Here is a 22,067-nt window from a genome sequence, read left to right on the forward strand (position 1 = left end):
GCTTCAACAATAGTACCAAGGCCAGTAATTGTGGGTCTGGCTGCTGCTGTGTCATCCTAGATTGGAATGAAAATGTATACAGAATCTCGCCTCCTTTGACTTCACTAGGCTGCCTATGTTCTGTTACAAGCCTCAGGGCTACAGTTACAACCTTGTATCTTTCTGTGGCACCCTTAGAGACATGGCCTTTTGGTGTCTCATTTCTGGGAAATTCTAATTATTGTGTCTTTGAGAGAACTTTTTGGTGTAGTCTCTTAAATGTTTAAAAATTTTTGCTCTTGAAGATTCTTGCATTAATATTTAATCATCATTACACAATGGTGCTTTTTATATACATATTAAATGTATATAAAATGTAAATGCATTTGTTGTAAATATATACAAATGATACATCCCTATCTAAAGTGTTTTTTCTTTCTTTTCCCCCCCCAGTTCTGTGTCCCACCTAGAGCAGCATTACCTTCTGTGGACATAACATTCTGAGAGTTGGTTACCATGACCTTCTTGCTACTGGAAACCCATCACACTTGACCTTGGGTTTGTGATTCAGTATTAATAGATCATGACTTCACTAAATCTTTATATTATAGAACCAAGAAAACTGTGGCACTCTTTTGAATTCTAGAGGTTTTTTTTGGGTAAATCTAAGTTCTCTTAACTTAGTGAAGAAATATCACTTGTGCATGGACAGTTACATTTTTCATTAACTTGACTGTATGCCTGGTGTTTTTATGGCTTTCTACATCTAAACTGCACTGAAGAACTAGATTAAAGCATTGGGAGATTTATATTATAGCTATTCTTCAGTGATGGCAAGAACACACACAGATTTTTTTTAAAATAAGAGGACTGTCAGTATAAATGTTACCTATCAGTATTGTCCAGAGACTGAAACTTAACAAATGTGGGCTGCCTTTGAAGCAGCAGCACTGGAATATGCATTACCTTGGCTTAAGTTAATAGTATTGCCTCTGCTCGAGATGACTGATTTTATAGCTTGCTGCTTTTCACCACTGTTCACACTTTAACCATCTGCCACTCTCAGAAACTTGTATTCACTTTATGTCAATATTTTGTTTCATGTGTCTGTAAAGAAGTGTACTTTAAAAGGAGTTTGAGAAGGTGCTTAAGAAATCGTCTGCTGCTGCACTGCCCACTTCCCATCGCTGTTGTTTTATTCATGCCTGTGCACCGTCCTCCACGGCTGATGCCAGAAACAAGCTATTCATGAATACATCACTAATCATGAACAGGTCTGCCAGATTCAATCATGTCAATGGCATTTAATAAATATAAAAATAATATATGTTAAAGAGCCTTGAGTATTTTTATTGTATCTTTTGTTTGCTCTTGCAGTACTAAGATTAGTTGCTCTACAGTTTGTGAGCAGTGCTCCCTGATTAGATGGATCATGATGGTAAAGAGGGGAGAAGGATTTTCCCAGATCATGCTGTGCTGCCATGGAATGACAGCCATTCTGCTTTTTTTGGCCAATTACACAGCCTGCCCCTGACATAATAATGTGTGTAGAGTCTATATGGGACCTACTATCAGGGGGCTTTTAAAATTTCCTCCAAAGCATCGGTGTCCACATTCCTTATGCCACTTAGTAACTGAGGTGCTGTGACTGCAGAGGCAGTGGCTTGAAGTCTGGTGCCAGCGTAGCTTTTCAGTTGTTATCTAGAGGTATGTGGAACCTGAGGATGGTTTCCTTGTTTTATTAATGTCTTAGTAGATGGTGAACAGGTAGGAATGATTTGTCACTTTCCTTCAAACTGATGAAGATGCCTACTTACATAATACTAGTAATTAAAATTAGTTTTATCTGAATTTGTAAAAAATGTGCCTTATACCAAAGACATGTAGGTATAAGGGGCATACAATAAAGCAAAAGTCCTTAGGGATGTGTTTCTTTAGATTGAACCACGTTCTGTTTAGAGCTAATCATACTGAAGTTGATGCCTTTGATATATATGTAAGCCTACTTTCTCCCACCTACATTTTCTTGACAACTCAGAGTACCCTTTGTAATTAGATTTCTCTGATTTTGTTTGGTAAATACTTTCTTCTTTAGCAGTAAATAGCTGTAGAGTTTTCTGTCACAATCCTTTTCCACATGCTGAAGTAGATTTGATACAGGTTGGGCATCCCTGACCTGAAGTCTAAAATGCTTCACAGTCTAGAACTTTTTGAGCACTGCAGCAATTCCACAAGCTGACCTCATGCGATGAGTCACAGTCAGAATTCAGTTATGCTAAGGATACTGTCATCAAATCAGGCTGTGTGTGTAAGGCACAGATGAAAGATAAAATAACTTTCATGTTTAAACTTTGGTCTCATCTCCAAGATACCTCATGATGTATATGCAAATACTCCAAAATCTGAAGAAATCCTGTGTGAAACAATTCTGGTCCCAAGCATTGTGGAAGGAGGTAATTCAACCTGTACTGATGACAAGCACATCGCTACTCATGACTGGCAGCAGGTAGCTCTCCTGCTGCCCTAAGAACAGTGCCCTGTGCAGTGTACTCAGGGGACATTTTCTGCAAAGATTCCTTGGGAAAGAGCCACCTGCTGGGAGGAATACTGGGCTTCTTGTGAGCTGGACGACCTTGAAACAGAAGGACCATTTGTCTTTCTGATCCCAGATAAGGAGTCTTTTTGAAAGTTACATGGTGTGATTTCTTCTCAAAGTGTTTACTTGCTGCCAAGAACCAAGTTGCAAATCATCCCCTTACAGCTTGGCTTTTTGAAGAAAACAAAAACAAACTGTAGAACTACGGTGCACTCCAAGTGCCATATATCTATTTTATTCTTCAGGAAATTATATTTGTTTTTCTTTTACAAGAGCACAACAGGAACCAAAGTAAAGGAGTAATAGATACAGCACTCAGGATAAATCATATCTTTAAAATAATAATAAAAAATTTACACCTTGTCCTACATCCTGTTAGTATTTTCATATGGCCATGATTGAAAAAACAAAAAGCAAGCATTTACAATTTTTTCTTTGATAAAGACTTTATATGCCAGGAATGGATTAATTGTCAACAAAATTTTATACTAATCAGGCTGATGTAAATCTATTTTGGTAACATCATATCATTAACAAATTTATTTTGGAAATAGATAAAAATATTGCCCCTTGATAATAAATCTTATTTTTTTTCTTTGATGCAAACAGCTAGAACACCTTTTTCTTTTTTCTTTTTGATATTCTAAAACAAAAAAATGGTTAATCTTCAGATTAATAAATTAGGTCATTATAATAATAAATTAATTTTTTTTTAAAGTTCAGCAACCTCTGTCCAAGTATTTACAACAATACTTGAAAGTTCCTTTACAAAACAGAACACATTTTCTTTTCACATTAAGCATACTGGGTATCTGTGTCTTTCACAACAAGCATTTTTAAAAGAAAAGTCAATGCACAAATGGGTCATTAGTATAAAAGTGCTAAGAGCTGTTTGAAAAGTTAACACTATTGTGTACAGTCAGTTATATATTCGAGGCAAACTACAACAAACTTCCAGCTTATTGTGGACAATATTCCAGTAGTTGTTTCAAACAGTTGTTTGAAAAAAAAAAAAAAATCCAGGAGCTGATTAGTGATGCAGATAAAAACTGCCATCAATGTCTCTGGCCAGTGAGCGAATTGGAAACCAACTGAAAGCAAATCCAAATGAGAAGGAAGATTTTAATAAAGGAATATCCTCTCCATAGCAGGTACGATGCTGGCTGCTGAAGGTATGTATACACACACACATACACACACAGACACACACACACACACACACTCTCTTACAAACATCTTTCCAATTAAACTGCAGGTAGAATGAGAATTTGTGTTATTCAGAAAATCTGTAAGTGATCAAAAGCATTGATATGGAATGCCTGTTTATCTGCCTTTGTTCTGGTTAAAATCTCATAAAAATACATTCAACAGGAAAACATAAATTGTATGTGTATAAATATATGAGCATATATATTTATACACATGCACACAAATACTTTTGTTTTTTGAAGCATCATAAGATAGTTACATAAATAGTCCTATAATTGCTAAAGTTTAAAGAGGCATAATTTTTTTTTTTTAGCTTCAACAAAGGTGCTTGAATAATATACAATTAAAATGAAGTAGTTTCTATTTTGTAGAATCAGTATATAATAAAGAAAAAAATCCCCAGTCTTTCTTTTTTTTTTTAAAAAAAGTTTCTTCTTAAGCTAGAGCTTCAACAAAAACTATGAACAACCAACAGTATAACAGAAAAAAGCAACAACAAACAATGAAGTATAGCCCCTGGAAATGCCTGGTGTCCTTCGCCCTCTCCCTCCTTTCCGCCACACTGTTGTAAGAAAAGCTCCAATGCTCACATCAAGAAATGACTTAGATCTTGTTCATTTGCTGTCTCTGCTACGAACTGGCTGATTGGCTTGGAAGAAAACAAAAGCAGCAAAAAGTATAACTGTATATGTCCCTAATAACCCGCTTTAGAGAAATGCAGCTACTGCATTTCCCTGGCTTCCTCACTGCCTATCGCAGTTGTGACTGCGTAGAGAAGAAACTTGTGGCTTTAGACCTGGGATGGCTATCAAAAGTTCTGATGCACTCGTCTGGTAGTTCTAAGGTGGCTATGGCAGCTGGATTGCAAGGCCTTTTTTTATTTCCTGCTCATTCAGGCCTGAGCTTTGCAGCAACCAATGCAGTCTTCAGAGCAACAGGAAAAAGAATCCTCTGGGCCACTGAACTGCTTTTATTTTACTGGATTTTTTCCCCGAGCCAGGCTGACCAATTTTTCTTCCCAGCACCACCCTCCCACCCGTTTCCCCAACCGAACTCACTGTCCCCACCCCCAAATATCTCTACAGCTATATTACAAGCAAATATACCTTAGCAACTTTAAAAACTTTGGTTCTAAGAAAACACTTGGTCAGTTATCTTGAGGAAAGGTGGGAATGCATATCCTGCACACTGCTGTAGACAGAGCCTATCCCAGTAAGTTCTTAGCGCTGTACATCAAGTCACAATCCAATACAATCCACTAAGCAAGTGCACAAATTCTAGTTTACTTTTAAGAGCAGATTTAGTTGTTTTCTGTGTTTTGAAACCTCATCCATGTTGCCTTTCTTCACACTGTTTGGTAGAAATTGTCCGCCTGTAGATGGCTCTGTTTTTGCATGCTGTAGAAGCCACTGAATCTTGCATCTGGTTCAGCGATTCTTAGCATTCTCTGGGAACCATCCACCTGAACTCGTGTTCCCTTCTTACAGTCCACAGATACTAGTTGATTATTCAAGGAAGAAGGCTATTGAGTGAGAGAACAGGAGAAAAAAACAAAAACCCACAAAGAATTAGCTGCCTTACATACCCCATATGTACAGAAATTTAGGACTTAAAATTCAGGTTGGGCAATAGTTTCACATTTTGTTGATGTCAGACTATAAGCATGGTATTACATCTTATTCGAATTCCAACTATATTTTTATTAGTGAAGTGACATGATAACTATTTTAAATCCATGAAGTGCAGACTTGTGTTTAAGAGGGTTAGAAAAGGAGTGGACATTAACAGGTGGTCAGATATTAAAACAGCAATTCTAATGACACAGGTTGTGTGACAGCCTCATATGTTGGACCAGCCTGTCTGTATCTCATCATCTCATGCTCTTTATGAATGGGTCACTTTTCCTGGCTTCAGACAATATGATTGTGTCTTGCGCAGCACTGTTTCCTGACTTAGCATAGAGGCTGTGCCTCGTCCATATTTGTCAAAAAGAAAATCAAAGGCAGAATAACCATCTGACAGAAATTTATATGGAAAGGTTAACTAGATGGTAAGTTGGATTAAATATATTATTGAGGCTATTTCTTATTCTCACAGTTGTATGATTAAAAAAAAAACTAAATGTAAAAAAGTAGAATGAGTTGGAAGAAATATGATTTTTCCCCCTAATTACTACAGTGCTTTTTCTCCTGTTAAAACAGGCAGATTCAAAGACCCTTTGTATTTGTATTGAAACAAACACAGATTTCTCTCCCTTGATAAGGAGTCTGCCTACCCTTGGTCAGTGTTACCTCACACATTCTTCATCTTGTGCTACCCGTCCCTTTGTGCTTGCCTTTGGACTTCTGTATATCCTTATTATCCTTCAGCTCTCTCTTTGCCCTCTCCTGAGTATTACGTCCCTCCCTTTGTGGTTTCTTTCCTCTCCCATTTCTAAGTTAATATATGATTGAGAAATACCAGATGATCAAGTTTTGATTTCTAATATAAACGATGACTCAGGAGTCAATCCAGAGGTTTTTGTTCATTTGAAAACTTTCAAGTACACTCAGGAAATTGAGTCCATGAGTGGTCAGGATTTACCAATGACTGAATGATGGATAATTCACTCAGTGATCAATCCAGCCCTAGGCAAGTACTGTATATTCAACTGCTGCAGCTTCATGTGCATTTGAGGTTATGAATATCAAAGTAAAAATTTCATTGGCTGATATAAATGGTATTAAGCAATTTTAAAGCAACATGACAGTGTAAGCATTCCTATTTTTATCATTTGAGAGACTTTTTCAGGACATTACCTTAGTTGGTGTTCGATACCAGCAAAGCAGCGGAATCCACTGTTTCTTCTGATTGATGAATAGGAATGCTATTAATATGGAGAGGCATATTATTATGGGAACCACAACTGAGACAATGGAGTCCAGTGAAGAATCTTCGGTTGGGTGTAGCCTGTTATTATTTCTGTAATCTACCTGGAGGTGACCCATATCTAGGGGAAAAAAAAAATTACAAGTATTACTTAAACCAGAATTTTAAAGGATTATTTCAGTTATATTACAAATAGACATGAGCAACTTGGTTATATAGCTTTCCAGTACTTTCAGGCGAAAAACACCATTCAGGTCTAATGTTGATATACAAAGAACTCTTAGTAGATGGATTAAAATGGGTGAGAATGTTAATGTCTGGGCAAGATGATATTGGCTCTAGGAATTAGGAAAATAATAAAATTCTAGGAAGATTTCAAAATGTGACTAAAATTAGACTAATTTGAAAATATTTTGCAATAATATTAAAATATTTTGATTATCACAAATACCTTTGCATAAACTTTTTGGAAATCTCATGATGTCTATATTTTCCTGCCTTCATTAAGTACACTACACAGGGGACAACATGTAATTTTGCTCTTATGAAGATCTTTTCGTTCTTTTAAAATATCATTCTTACAATGAGTTGCAGGCAGAGATAAGGTTAAAAGGCTCTCCATGAAGTTACTTTTTTCTTTTGTTTCAAATAAGCCATTCTAGTCAGGTTTTCTAAATGTATCAAAGACTGTTCAGTGAAAGATAAAGGATGCATACAATCAAAAGGAATTACTCTTAAACTGTTCTGGGAACTCAGTTCAAGAAGTAACACAGCTTTGTGATAGTAAGACTTTCTATGGTTTAAAACTTAAGATTTTTGTTGATGTGCCTCTGTATGTACTCTGCAGGTGGGAAGGAATGGGAAGAGAATGTTTCTACTCATTTTAGCCAATGCAGATGGTGATATAGGAAGGGAAAAAAGGAAAGCATTTATCAGCATCCAGAAAAATGCCAAAGATAACAGTGATTCAGGCTGCAAATACAAAATGAATAAAGTAGTGAATCTTTACCTTCCTATATTCCAAATGATACATGCAGTGGTTTCAGGAATGTGTGTCATGCAAGATTAGAAAGTAAATTAAGGAAAATCTTGGTGAGAGGAAAATGAAACTGTAATTGAGGTCTATATAATATTGAGGCCTCCAGTTCTGTTTTGATGCTAAAAGCAAGGTATGAAAGTTGTCTTTGAGCTTCCTACCAGCCAAAGCAAAAATAGGAAATAAGATTCACAGTGTCATTCAGATTAAAACAAATCAGTTGCCTAAGAGAAACATATACTTTCTTGCTACTGACACATAGAGACATCTCTCTTCTGGGACTTTAGCAGGGATATTATGTAATGTGTAGGTCCTGAACAGACTGCATTAAGGAATGCATTCTTATGACCAAAGCCCAGCATCTAGAACAGTGAGGGGCACACAGCAGGCATGGTAGTTGCTGACTGAATGAATGTAAGCATGATGCTAAAGCACATTCAGTTAGAGCAAACACATACAGAGCCAAAACACTGGGTCTAGGAATTTGGCTCTCTGGTCATCTGGTTTGATCCAAGCACAACATTTAGAATATCTACAGTAACAGACCATTAATCTCTCAAGCAATGACTACTGCTTCTTCCAAAATAAATATTGTGACAATTGTACAGCAATTTTGAAAATGTGTTTGAAATCGACAGGAGGCAGTATTGAGCGTAGCTCTGAGGAAATTTACACTAGTCTCCTTTTAGAAAAGGTAGTACTGGCAGAACTCAGCCATATCTGACCACTTAGCTACTGAGAAACAAACTAACCTCGTTATTATGCACAATTAAAAGGACAGAATAAAAAAGACATGGAATAAACCCTGGGAAAAAGTTAACACATTGCAATACTGAACCCTCATGGAATGAAAATACCCAGAAAGAGAAAGTAACCTAATGCACAAATGCTTAGTACAGAATCCACAGGGACAGTGAATAATTCATTATTACTCTGCTTACTAAGTTTATTCACACATATAATTTTGAAAGATGGCTTAAAAATTTCATACTGAATTCTTTCCATTATCACCAAATCTCTGAGCCAGGAAGGAGGGCCAGGAAGGAGGCAGTTACCTGCTGACTTATTTTATCAATGTTTAGTATTTAATATTTTTTAGCCAAGTAGGTCTTCCCTGGAGTAGTTGTTTGAACTTGGGCAAACCATCTAAAAAGTACTGATGGAAAATTTTTAAACACTAGAAAAAACAAAGTAGACTATATAGAAGAAGCCAGGCAGATCTCAAGCAACTGATACTTACCTATAGGGGGATGGATGATGTCATTTTCGCTAGGTGTGGGCCACATAGGAACCTCTAGGTCAGTCTCTCCATGATAATTTTTCTTCTCAATGGGAATATTGGTTGGTTCGGGGACATACATTTCTAAAAGAAAGAAAAGCATTTTCATAAGAGATGATAGAGAAGCTGCCTTACTATTGGCTTCTATATCCTCAATCCAAATAGAGCATTTAATTCAATACTGTATTTCCTGGGACAGGGAATATACAGTATCTGTATTTACATCATTAATGATAGAGAGTCACTCCCTTTGCAGTGGGTGGGAAACATTTCTTACAACATTTAAAAGAACAGAGTTTCTACCCTATCAGGTTTCTTTGTGTCAAATGATGTTGGTTCTAGTTCTGTGTAATCCGACAAGAATGCCACAGTATTCATGTTCTTTCATCCATGAATACTCAATCACTTAGATAAAATGTCAGCAGAATTTGAGAAAGTTAAAGCATCACCCACTCTTCAGCCATTTTCCTTCTACCTTTTTCCCTGAGGGGAGTGAGTGTAGGCAGACCTCATGAGTCCCTGAGTTGTCTCAGATGTTACCAGTGGAACTGTTTGGATTGGAAATTGGTCTTCAGTAACTATATTCTCAATTATCTCGTTTGATTGCATAGGCACTTTGATCAACAAAAATACTGCAATATGAAACAAAACTGTCTAGAAAAATATTCTTTATCCCAAATATCAAGGGACCTGAGAGAAAACGCAGAGCTTTCCTTAGCAACTACACATACATTTTTATATCTACATTTCATTGGGCTGACAGCTAGCTTAACATTTTTTTTTTTTTTAAATAAATAATTCTCAAGAACACTCTGTTTTCAAAATGTGACAGTAAAAATCTGCATCATTCACAAACTTTCTCCTGGCCAGAGCACACTGAATCACTAAGTGGTTTTTATAAAGGGGTTATTCAACATTTATAATCCTAAATACTGATTGTGGCCTTAACACCAAAATAAGATATGCAGAAGAAGTTAAAACAGGATTAAGTGATCATTTTCTATCCCAAAGTCACCAAGCTTTCAACAAAAGCCTTCAGATGAGTTTGAAGAAGAGGAAGTGATGGAGAGGAGGGAACTTGTTGAGCTTCTGCTACAAGTTAACTGAGCACCTGGCTGGGGAATTAAACTCAGAGAGTCTGAGGAAAACGCTCGAGATCATGCCCCCAGCACTGGCAGAGCTGGGACTCCAATGTAATTCTGTGATTCCAAAGCCCAAGTTTCCCTCCAAAAATAAGGTCTCTTTGGTCTCAGTCCCTTGGTCTTCGGCCTTCTTAACTATAGTTTCCAAAAGTTAAGTGGGTTCCTGCAAACTCCAGAATGAAAAACTGAATTTACTGAAAATATTATCGTTTGCAGGAGTAGGAGACTGAATACAAAAGAACAATCCTCAAAATTTCTATATCGTATCAGAATCACCCCCAAGAGCTTATAAACTCTGCTTTCTCAGGTCTGGATCATGTGGTTCTTGGAGGTGTGTTTGTAGTAGGATGATCAGTATGAACTTCCTTTATGATTCTGGGAAGAAAAACATTCAGTAGCATCTTCCAGTTTGCAGCACCTGTCAGTCCCTGCCCTGCCCCGCCCAGGGTGGGGCCTTCCTCTTACAAGAAGGTGAGCACCACCTAGCCTCTGAGGCCTCAGCATGAAAGGCAGATGTGTGATCTACTCCACCACACCTGTGAATGTCAGCAGTGAGGTAGTGAAGCCACAGAGGCCCCAGAACTGGGGTCCACTTGGTTCCACCTCAGGCATTTTCCTGGGTGAGAGCAGTGGAGAGGCAGCTTTGAAATTCTTAGGCCTGGTATGTACCTGCTTATGGGCAGATCTCAGGTGAAACCCCCCTGATAACAGGTGAGCTCTCTTCCCGCGGCACTTAGGAAGGCTCTACCTGGCAACCTCAGGGAAAGTTATAGGGTCTAAGGTGAAGCAGGATGCCTTCTTCAGGATTAATTGTATCACCTTTTGTTCAACAAGCACTTCCTTAGTGCTTCCCATGCAGCAGGCCAGTGCAAGAGCAGTCTTGGCCTCAAGAGGCTCTCGGGATGACCACTGCCTGAGAGATGCGGCTCACCATCTAACAGCTCATGGCCTGTATATCAGCTGGTGCCACTATATATTCAGTTCCGCTCTGCTGAAAATCTACCATGATGGCTCCTTCCTCACAAAATACAACTCCAATTCAGAGCCCTCAAGTCCAAGGGGAAAGGATCCCTCTCTTTAATTTGAACTTAGGAAGGAAGCTGCCTCTGAGCAGTTTTGCCAAAAAGAATAAATCTATGAGCAAAAGGTTGCTTGAAGAGATAGAAAGGAGAGGAGATGCTATTTGTTCCCAGGCCTGACCTTCCATGACTGAAGACTGCATTCAACCCCAGACTCCAAAATACACTCTTCTGGCATCCACTAAGGAGCCCCCTTTGTCTGCTCATACTGCAGATGGACACAGTCAGAAGACTGATACTGATCTACCTTCAGCCAGGCCACAGAGAGCACAGGCACAGGCCACAATTAATTCCTTCTGCTGTCATATCTGATCTGAACTTTAGAGGAACCCATGACAACTTAATGTCTCGAGTCTCTAAAAATGTCTCTAAAAATGTCTAATGTCTCTAAAAATAAAAACTTCTTATTTTTTTTTTAATTTAAAAGGCATCTGGTCAGTTGTGGGGTCACCTTCCTATTAAAATGCCCTTTTCTGGAATATGGGCAGGTGCCTGAAGCTCACCAGCTGTGGGCAGCACTCTGTTGGGAGGTGGCGCCTGAGGTAACTTAGGACCTCGAGTCTTTGCTCTTCTGCTGACTGGCGGCAAGACTTTGCATAGTTCACCAGACTTCCCTGAGTCTGGTTTCTTGTGGAAAATGGAACAAGGACTAACCACCTAACCAGCTCACGGGTTTTATACTCATCCTGAGATGGCAGAACAGAAAAGGGGAATTATTCAGACCGTGGTGTTGTGTCCGAGGACAAAGCTGTTTGCTGGGTGGGTCAGGCGGCGCCCCTGTTACTACCCTTTTGTTTGTCCCCACAGCATTTCTGGGAGGTGCGTGCGCTATCCAGATGTAAGGTGGAAGCTGAAACTCTGAAGGGCTCTGAAGGTCAGACAGTGAGGCAACCAGAGAATGGGACTGGAATCCAGGCCACCTTCAGGAAATACAAGGTGGCAAAAGTCTGACTGCAAAATTTGCTTAGAGATAAAATGGAGAAGTGACTTACCAGTAGTACAGCAGAAAGGAGAATTAATCAACAGAAATTAAATGTCAATCCAATAGTAAATCTCAACTCAGAAGTCACAGACAACTCTGGAGAGATGAACAGGCATGGTGGCCACATCTGCACTCACTACTAACTCACAGAACAAGGGGGACGAATCTTTCCCTCCAATCCTACACTACCACCTGAACTCGGTCCTTATCATCACACCTCTGTGTGAGTCATGGCTGTTCTGGCCTCTGTATGTTATAGTCCCTCCTGCACATTGGTCTCCCCCAAACACCTTTGTCATTCATGTCATTTATCAGCTCGAAAATGAGCCTCCCCACCCTCCTGCAAAGGGCAAGGTTTATGCACTTCATTTGATAATCAAGGCCCTAAAAATCTTGGCCAATCGTCATCTTTTCCTTCCTTACTCTAGCTACTGGAACTTACTCCCCCAGGAGCATTTGCCTTGACCATGCCAGTCTCAGGATCCTTGGTCAGATTACCTCTCCACTCCAAGGAAGAGAGTCAACTTGTCCTTCAAAGTCTAGCTCAATTTCTTTCTCAGTGAAGCTCTCCAAGGTGCCTCTGCTTAATGGTAAAATCTTACCTATGAGCTTTGCACTGTAGTCTGTGTCAATCACATAACCATTGTCTCTTAACTCACCCTGCTTTTCTTTCTTGATATAGGAAACTGCTCTTGTCAAGATGATTATGAAAAACTAGTGCTTTTGCTCTAACTTTGGGTGACTAGGCAGGTGAGGAGGGATTGGCAAAGGAAACAGAGGAGCACTGAGAACAAAGGAGGAGACCCAGAGAGTTGACCTGGAAGCCAACTGGAGAAAGTGTTTCAGGCAGAAAAGAGCCAACAGCTAAATCCAGTGCCACTATTAACTAAGTAAGACGAGAAGTGGGAACTAATTGTGCATTTAACATTGTCCTTTTTAGGGAATAAATAGACATTTTCAAATGGAGCTCGTCTGCAAACACCTAAACAAAAGGCCGACATGTGCACAGCTTGATTAAACACTGTGGGTTTACGGAACTGCCCCATTTTACAATTGCACAGTATAGATGTGCTTCTAAATTGGCCTGAGTCCCGGCTTACTGCACTGAATAGAGCATGATTCTCTAACGTAATGCTTCAAGAAAACCAGGGAACTGAGGTAAAAGTGGAAAGGTCTTGACTAGCTTTGGTCTTCAATGGGATCTTAGAGTGAGCCCTTCCATCAGTATGTGTGGTCCATGCTGCCTGGGAAGTCTCTCTGTTTAGGGGATCAGATTGGGAACACTGCCCAGAGGCTGTCCTGGTGAGCGCTTGGGTCCTGTGTTTCTGGGATTAGGGGCACGGGATAAAGGAGCTGTTTTGGCAAGAGACTCAGACATAGAAACTAGGAGAAGGCCTGAGGGAGGATCTGGGCAGCTGTGGGGGACTTAGGTCTGAAAGTAAGAGATTGAATGACACAGCTGACATGAAGAGTGGGCTGTGGGAAGAGGTGCAGGCACGGGTCCACAGCCAGCTGGGGTGTGCTCACTGGCTACATTCCACAAGGGACAGATGAGAAGTCCAGCTGAGGCTGAGGAGAGGCTGTGTGTGATAGTGGGGCAATGGCTGGATGTGATGGACTGAAAAAGAATGGCAAGGAGTGTACTGTGTAAATGCAAGGCGTACATGTAGTCACGTCACTACAGCTCTTAAGCATGTACCCCTGCATCTGATCTCGGGACCCTTTTCACTAGTCTGGTCCAGCACTGTGCTAAACCTGTGCTATTCTGCTAGGGTGGGCATCATTAATAGGCTGGTCACACCCATATGGCTATACGCCCCAAAGATTAAAGAATCACCCTCACCTAGATGGATGGTCATGGTTTTCTAGGTTAGCCCAGGGTTCTGAGCTGGGCAGGTACAGGACTTTAAACCTGTGAATTTGTGAATGGGTGAGCAGGTTCTGGGTCTGCCTCAGTTTCATCTTAAATGAGAATGACAGGCAGATGATGGAAGGACAGCAGCTCAGATACCTGGACACATTGGGCAGCAACTTCCCTCCACGTTGATGGGCTCGACACAGGGCAGAGGTGGGCAGCTGACGGTCGAGCAGAGGGTCTGGCCCTGCAGACAGTAGCAGTGTGTGCAGCTGTCAATGTCCCACCGCTCTTCGTCAGCATAGGCCTTCCCGCTGAAGTGACACACCACCTTCTTCGGAATTGTGTCCTCTAGAGAAAAGAACACATGTGGTAGAGTCGCCTCATGTGATACACACAGTACCTTACTTATTACACTTGCACGATCACATTGTGCTTTAGGTTTTCCAGAATTTGTGAGCTCTTTGTTTCCCTAGTTCCTTTTGCCATTCTCCTCAAGGAGGACCTTCAGAACCCTTATCTTGTGGTCTGAACACAAATGAGGGCCACTCAGGCAAACAGAGGGCAGTAACTGTGATAATACCCACTGGGGAAGTGTCATTAGACTGTCATCTAGCAAGAGATGCAGGAAGAGATAAAAGATCCCGCTGAGTATATTTACATAGAGGGAGTCAAGAAATGCCTATTTTTCATTGTCTTTTTTTTTGTAAATAATGTGGGTAATGGAAGAAATGGTAATAGCATCATCATAGGTAGCTGGTGGGCTTCCTCTGTGACCCTTCAGAGGGAATTAGTTCTGAAAAAAACATGTTTTCAGGGATGCTGCCGAGAGTTCCCTCACCCATTTTGGCCACTGAGTCTAGAGTTTATTATGCAGAATTCATCATGATGACTCCTTTCATCCTTTATAAAGCATTGCTACTAATCATATATTACAAAAACTTCCATTTTAGAAACAATCTTATCCCATTTCAACCCATTTTCTTTCCCCCCCAGCAAACTATTGGTCTTGAGAGCAAAATATTTTTAAGGTGTTATTTTTAGGCACAGTATAGGAATTTACAGCTTACACGTTCTGTTCTTTTTTCCCCACTCTCCCTTGCCATCATCATTTCTGCCCTCTGTCATACTTTTCCTTGAAAGTTCCCTTTTCTTATTAAGTTATTTACTAGTGATGGCATTTCACAACACAGTCCTCTGTGGCTCTGAGGGAGCCCAAGAAACCAACAAGGCAGCGATGGGCAAATCCAAGGAGAAACGCAAGAGGTACTTGTTGGCATGTCAGGCCAGTTCCTGGATGACGCCTATCAACCTGGGGAACTTCCGTGCTCCGATTCTAAAGGTAGCTGACTCACCCAACCCTGGTCATGAGCCAATGAAAACTATATAGGAATCTGGAAGGAAAGGTTCCTTAGGAATGAAGTGGTCCCCAGGTCTCAGTGTTCTTCCTGGAAGCCACGTGAGAATCTCTTACAGGGACAATGTTCACTGAGCACACAAGAAGGACAGAACCCAGAATGAGCACAGTAGGAAACCTGCTCCAAATGTTAAACTGCATTTCTCTTTTCCTCAACATGTCTCTACTGCTTCTCTCGTTCTGCTACATAAGTTTTAATAGGAGACACTGAGTAAGTATGGGAAGTGACAGCTGTAATCGGAAATCCATTTTTCAGTATCTATCAAAATATAGCACTCCACTATATTTGTCAACACTACACAAAAATTGTTCTAGTGTACTGCCTGTTAGGTTAAAAAACTCATCTGGAGGCTTTCAAACCAACCCATAATACATATAAATACATAATACATATAAAGTTTATCTCTAATATGAATTTCTTTAAGGAGGTGACTTCATTAAGACACCCAAAACATACACATCAAATTGGCTGAGCAGAGGCATTCTGTGAGCTCAGTTCAAACAGCAGTCCCACCTCCAGTCAACATTTCACTGAGCACACTAGTTCGGCCATCAGACCTAGATCTGACTATGCAGACAATTTATCATGATGACTCCTGCCATCCTTTACGCAGCAGTATTAGTGACTGTATTTTCTAAAAACCTTGGAAGAGCTCATATGGTGGACTGACATGGCTGGATGAAATCTGAGTAAGTATGTTACTGTGAGAGGAAGCTGGAACCAAGAGCCAAGCTCTTGCCCCTCCCTTGTCCACCACTTTCTCTGCGCTGTTCTTTTGAGACATCTTGCCAGTGCCCTTCCTGGAGAGGAGGAAGAAAGGAATGAGGTGCAAACACAGAAAAGCTGAAGATTCAGTAAAAAGATATCCAACTCAAGACAAGCACTGGTCTGTATTTTTTGGCAAAGACACTCATTACATCTTAAAGATATTTAATAAATGCTTCTAATATTTGAGGTCAAAATTATGTTTTACTTTTTTTTTTTGGTGGTGCTGGGGATTGAACCCAGGGCCTTGTGCATACTAAGCAAGCAAGCTACCAACTGAGCTATCTCCCCAGCCCAAAAATTATTTTTTAAAATTATATTAAGATACTGAAAATAATAATTATGTACTAAACATGATAAAGGCATTCATACATTTAACAAACTTAACAAACTTCTGTCATTAATGCTAAGGAAGGTGTGACCCTGAGCCAGAGGGCTGCACAGAGTGGTGGGGTCAGGCCTGGGTGAGCTTTCCTCCCCAAAGCCCAGTGCAGCTACTCTTTGCTAATGTCAATTAAACACAGAACTGGACAATGTGGAGAGCAAAACAACTCACTTTGCTGAGCTGGGAAGGCTTCACCTGGAGAAATTAAAAGGAAGGCATTCTAAGGAAAAGACGGTGTGCCCAATAGCTTGGCACTGTATAGATAGCAAGAAGTATCAGGGTGAATAGATGACAGTGCGGGGGAGTATGGCTGGAGATGAGGTTGGAAATGAATTGTAAAGGGTCTTGAATAACAACCGAGAATTCGAGAGAGAGAGAGTGTGTGTGTGTGTGTGTGTGTGTGTGTGTGTGTGTTTGGGGGGCAGTGCTTATTTACTTTTGTTTTTCAGGAAAGAACTCAGGAATGTGATATCACAGAAATCTTAGTGGGGTAAAGCAGAAGGGGATACTGTCCAAGGGAGTGTGATATGGACCTGAATTAGAGGTGGTGGAGATGCAAAGGCAAGGTTAGTCTGAGAGCTATTTCTGAGAAGTTAACTGTCAGGATGTGAATGGGAAGGAGGAGGGAAGCATGAAGGATGACCCTGTTTTCTTGCATGGGACGGGAGGCAGAGGTAATTCCAACGTGAGTCATTTTCCTGCTTTAAGAAGTAAATAGTTGGTGACCTTGTCAGGAGTCTGGTCAGGCCTTTATCAAACTGTTCCAGATATTCCAGTGGACCAAGCAGAGCTGCAGTGATTGACCTAAAAACTCAGCCTCTCTGTGTGAACACGGCTATGAAGCTGTCACTAGGTAGAACAGATTTGAGGTTCACCAAGGTAAAGGGACAAATTTATGTCAGTCATTGGAAGTTATAGGCAAGAAAACATACGTGAAAAAGAGGTGAAGTATCAGGCAACACTGGTATATTATACCCTCCATTCAGCTTTAAAATATTTATGCCCTTTGATCTGATAATTTTAGTGATGTAGCTCAAAAAAGGCTTAAAAGAAGCTATTTATGGAGTGTTAATCACAATATATTTATAAGAGTAAGACATTAGAGGAAGAGTCTGTGCCCAACAATAAGGGAATACTAAGTGGCTTCTGATACAATCAAATGAAAGAACAGCACACTGCCTTTAAACTGCATCAGGAGTAGGCTGAACTGCATAGAGGGGACATTTAAAAACTATCTAAAAAGGAAGGAAAATGATAACAGGGACTGCTAGACTCAGGGGTGAATCTCTTTTACAGTGAAATGAGTTGTTCTTGACAAGTCAAACGTACATAAAATGAAAATCTAAAACAGATGCACATACATCCCTAGCAGCCAGCCTCGGCCAAGCAAACCAATGAGAAGACAGCAGGGAAAAGCTTAAACTGAGCTTGGTTCTAGGAAACCTGCCTGTATGGTTCCATGTTTTCTGGGTGACACAGAGCCACTTAGAATATCAACAGATTGCAGGAAAACTAAATCACACAAGCAGTGCCAAAGATCAAGTGTTGAGTTACAGCATAACAGTGTCTATGTAAATACTCATTTAGTTAGTATGAGATAACTGTAATAATATTTATAAAACAGTTTGAGAGAGAACAACTATTCTGAGTGCCTCGGAGGCAACAACCAAAAACTTCTGGCCACCTATTAGGTCTAATTAAAGTTTCTCATTTTGTTACCAAAATATTCCCTTTTCTAAATTCCATGAGGATTAAACATTCAAAGTAGCAAGATGGTTACACAAACACAACACTGGGAGCCACACAGAGATGCTGGGGACATGAAGGCTCAGAGGCCCTGAGTGACAGGAGCTCACATGGCCTCAGGCTATTTCCCCGTAGGGAGTGGGCAGCCTGCCATAGGCCTAGTTTCCAGATATTTTTACCAATTCATCTCTGTTCCATTCAAGCTCTACTCATCACTGGTTACATTAGAAGCATCTTGCCTTTAATTTCATTTGCAACAAAGTTAATTCAGGTTTGAAGTCAGGAAGTTATCTTACTGGGTTTAAAAAATGGGGGTGCTGGGAGGGCATAGCACAGAGATCGATGCCAGTCCACTGTTGGTTGGTTGCATTGCCAGGATCTTTGTGCTGGCTCCAATAGTCCTGGGGCTTTCCAGAAAACCTTTTTGGCCATCTTAAACTTTTAGGACCCAGTGAAAGTGAGCTGGTGGTCTTGATATCTGGCTTGGGGTGAGCCACAGTTAGCAGTGGACATATTACAGTAGGGCTGGAAGGGATCCCAGGTGTACCATGATGAATCCATGATGGGACCCATTTTTGAGACAGCAACAAAGAAAGCTCCGAATTGTTGTTCGCAAGGGGTGGCTCTCTAAGGCTTCTCCATATCTAATCAGTTTTCATTACAATAATGACACACTGCATAATAGCAAGTTTTGCTCCTTCAAACATGGTATAAGACCAAGCCACATTTGTCCCTTGGACTTGGGTGAGTCACTTACTGTTCTACTGAATTTTCATGGGAAGTAGTAAAGAACACCCTGGCTAGACTTCACCAGGGTGGCAGTAACCTCACCAGATAGAGATCAGATTTTAGTTAATAAGGCTTCATAGAAAAAATTTTGCTTTTGACTAAAGTTTCCTTGAAAGGCCAATGACTTAAACTGAGGCCCAGAAGTATACAGACCAAATTTCAATTGGTGGTTGGACCTTGGCGTCCCTATTTCTGACATGTTCATGCCTTCTCTAGCTATACCAGCTCCTTTCATGAAAATTTTGGGTTAATCTTAGAAAGCTCTGCTGGAAAGTTTTAGAATATCTGGGGGCTAGCCTATGCAATTTGAAGTTCTAAATAATAAATTAATAAAAATCATTATAGTCTTTTGAGGGAACAGCACAGAATAATTGAAAACACATATAAAAGCATTTTAAGCACTCAGCCTGAAGAATGTAGAAATAGACTGGGAGTATCAAACCAAAAATAATCAGCTTGTATTTGGCTATTAAGTGGGCTGTGTCATTTAATTTTCACTAGTACACTTATCACTCCAACTGGTTTGCGTATGCTGACAATGACATTAACTTTTATTCTTCAATACCTATTAACACTCTTTACATCTACTTCCCAATGCCTGCTGCGTACTAGATGTGGCACTAAGCATTTCTTGTGAGTCAGTCCCATTCGAGCTCCAAAGCTCAATGGACGAAGTAATGTTTTCAACTGAGGCTCACGGGAGTTAATCACTTGCTCAAGACGTGTAGCTTGGAAGCATCGGGCGAGGATGAGAATGGGATTGGGTCTGGACCCATAGTCCCCATATGTTCCGTCTGCCACACACAGCGAGATGGCCCAAGGGAGGCCACTTTTCTGAGCAGTTATCAGTGCCACACAAACCAATGCTGTTACTGACTCTGGGAAATGGGCACTTCTTTTTTCAACTGACTGCACTGCCTGGCACAGTCCTATCATGAATGGAGATTAGCGAAGTAGTTACTGAGGACTTGTGAAGAGTCTTCATTGAGCATGCCTCTCTCTCCCCCTTATTCTTTCAGAGGCTTAGAGGAGACTGTTCCAAGGAAATTATGAGGTATGACACTAAAATAATAAAGTTTATTTCTAAAACAAACACCTGAGTTGTTACATAGCCAAACAAATGTGATTTCCTAACAGCCTAACTTAACTTAGCAGGTTATAGATGCATCCCAATGAGACTGCCATTGCTTCATACAGCTCTGGGATTTTCTTCTCACAACAGCATCTATGGCCAATTTTTAAAATATGCAAGGGAGACAGTTGCTATCCTGTGGTTATACCTTGGGTTAGATCAGCCTTGGTGGTGTTTAGCTTTCTTAGCTCTAGCCTCTATCTTACAGCTTCACAATCAGCTTGAAATATTCTGCTGAAGTGACAAAGTCCCAGCTAAAGGATGAAGACATGTTTCTGTAACTACAATCAACACAGTGTCAGGAGCCTGCTGGAGGCTTCTTGCCATGGTAGCTGCATCAGCAGGGCTGCTGAACCCAAGAAATGCCCACAGATGTGCTGTTTTGGATTCAAACATGAGCAGTATCACCCTGTATCACCTATGACTACACAAAAATGCACAACATCTTTCAGTGTGGAGTTGAAGAATTTAGCAGCGTTTTCCACCTGTTTTTCTGTCATTCTGGATGATATGGAAAGGGGAGAGAGAAGTGAGGAGGCCTTGAAATGCTCACCCCGTCTAGGCTGGCTCCTTGGACTGCTGAAACTTTGCAATCTCACATCTTTTTTAAGAAAAGAAGCCTTAACAGGCTGTGAAGTTTGGGCTTTGTTTTTACTCTCAAGTTACTGTTAATTATACCATAGAGCTTATTCATGGGCTGGGGAAATTTAGAAGTGCTGTTTTCTTCCTCTATGAAGATCCAATTTAGAACCTCAAAGGTCACTGATGTGGACACACAGCCACTGAAGACTCTGATCACCATGCTGGATGCACACAAGTCCCTGAGAAGAAAGCATCTCCAGACTGCTCCTCTGTGGAAGGATGGAGAACCCATACTCTACTCTAACCTACGTTATAGTTGGGTTTTCAATTTCTGCCTAGGAAATGATTTTTCTTGGATGGATACTTCAGGTTCTAAATCTGTTCTGATGGTCATAGTGTGGGAGTAACTTCCTGGGAGGAAGTCAGGCAGTTTTAGAAATTGCATCAGTTCTTTTAAATCTCCTGTGTACTATTCAGAGTCCGGAATAGTCATTTACTCTGGGATCCTGGAGTCCAAGAATCTGAATGCTGTTCTTGCTCTCAGAACAAGTCCCCCTGCAAATCAATCCAACATAGTACTCCAGTGGGGTATTTGTTCCTTCTACACGCTGAGACTGAGGACTCACTGAGAGCACTGTTCTGAGCCCTGGGGACACTGCAGCGAGCACATATCCAAGGACTCTGCCCCTGAGTCCAGAGGGTCTCATCATATCCAAATGGTTCTAAAAAGATATGCAAATAGCAGGTCCTGCTCATAACACTCCACTTCAGGGTAGGAAGTTTGAGAGCTGAAGGATTTACAGAGAAGACTTCAGTGAAATCATTTAGGAAGGTGTAAAGAGATGCCACATACACTATGGGTAACATGAGATTATCAATGACACAGCTGCCCTGGGCGAGCATTTCTTTAGATGTCAGTGCATACTGCAACAGTGCATGACAATACTCTTCCTCAAACCAGCACAGGACCAGAAGACCCCTTATTATCTTATCATTTACCTTCTCTGAACTGATAAGACACCTGCATCCCTGGCCAGTGAAGTCCTTTTTATTTCTGCATCATGAGTTGGGTGCATTGTTGGGCAGAAAAGTTCCACACTTAGAAAAAAAAAAAAATGCAAGAACCTGTTGGAGAAACTAGCTTTACTTTTTATTTTTCCTTTTTAATGTAAAGATGAGATTTAAAAAGAAATTGTAATTAAGCAGGAGTCTGAGCAAATAACAT

The 22,067-nt window shown here is 40.5% G+C and overlaps 2 protein-coding genes across 4 annotated transcripts in view; one reads left to right on the plus strand and one right to left on the minus strand.

The window, feature by feature from the left end:
- The window catches only part of Fez2 (fasciculation and elongation protein zeta 2), a 50,360-nt gene extending 49,047 nt beyond the window's left edge, over positions 1 to 1,313 (plus strand). For all 3 annotated transcript variants that reach the window (XM_048804560.1, XM_015479773.2, XM_015479774.2), the window contains one exon: positions 433 to 1,313. Coding sequence is in view for 2 of the 3 variants with exons in the window: in XM_015479773.2 (XP_015335259.1) it covers positions 433 to 449 (17 nt within the window). In the remaining variant the exon portion in view is untranslated. The remainder of the gene's footprint in view (positions 1 to 432) is intronic.
- A 1,465-nt stretch (positions 1,314 to 2,778) lies between these two features.
- Crim1 (cysteine rich transmembrane BMP regulator 1) overlaps positions 2,779 to 22,067 on the minus strand; it is a 179,548-nt gene continuing 160,259 nt past the window's right edge. Inside the window, exons 14-17 of the mRNA XM_015479775.2 lie at positions 14,182 to 14,376; positions 8,929 to 9,051; positions 6,583 to 6,773; positions 2,779 to 5,306 (exon numbers count right to left, since the gene is read on the minus strand). Coding sequence (XP_015335261.1) covers positions 5,130 to 5,306; positions 6,583 to 6,773; positions 8,929 to 9,051; positions 14,182 to 14,376 — 686 coding nt within the window. The 3' untranslated portion in view covers positions 2,779 to 5,129. The remainder of the gene's footprint in view (positions 5,307 to 6,582; positions 6,774 to 8,928; positions 9,052 to 14,181; positions 14,377 to 22,067) is intronic.

This window comes from Marmota marmota, unplaced genomic scaffold (genome assembly GCF_001458135.2).
Source record: "Marmota marmota marmota unplaced genomic scaffold, marMar, whole genome shotgun sequence".
Taxonomy (NCBI): domain Eukaryota; kingdom Metazoa; phylum Chordata; class Mammalia; order Rodentia; family Sciuridae; genus Marmota; species Marmota marmota.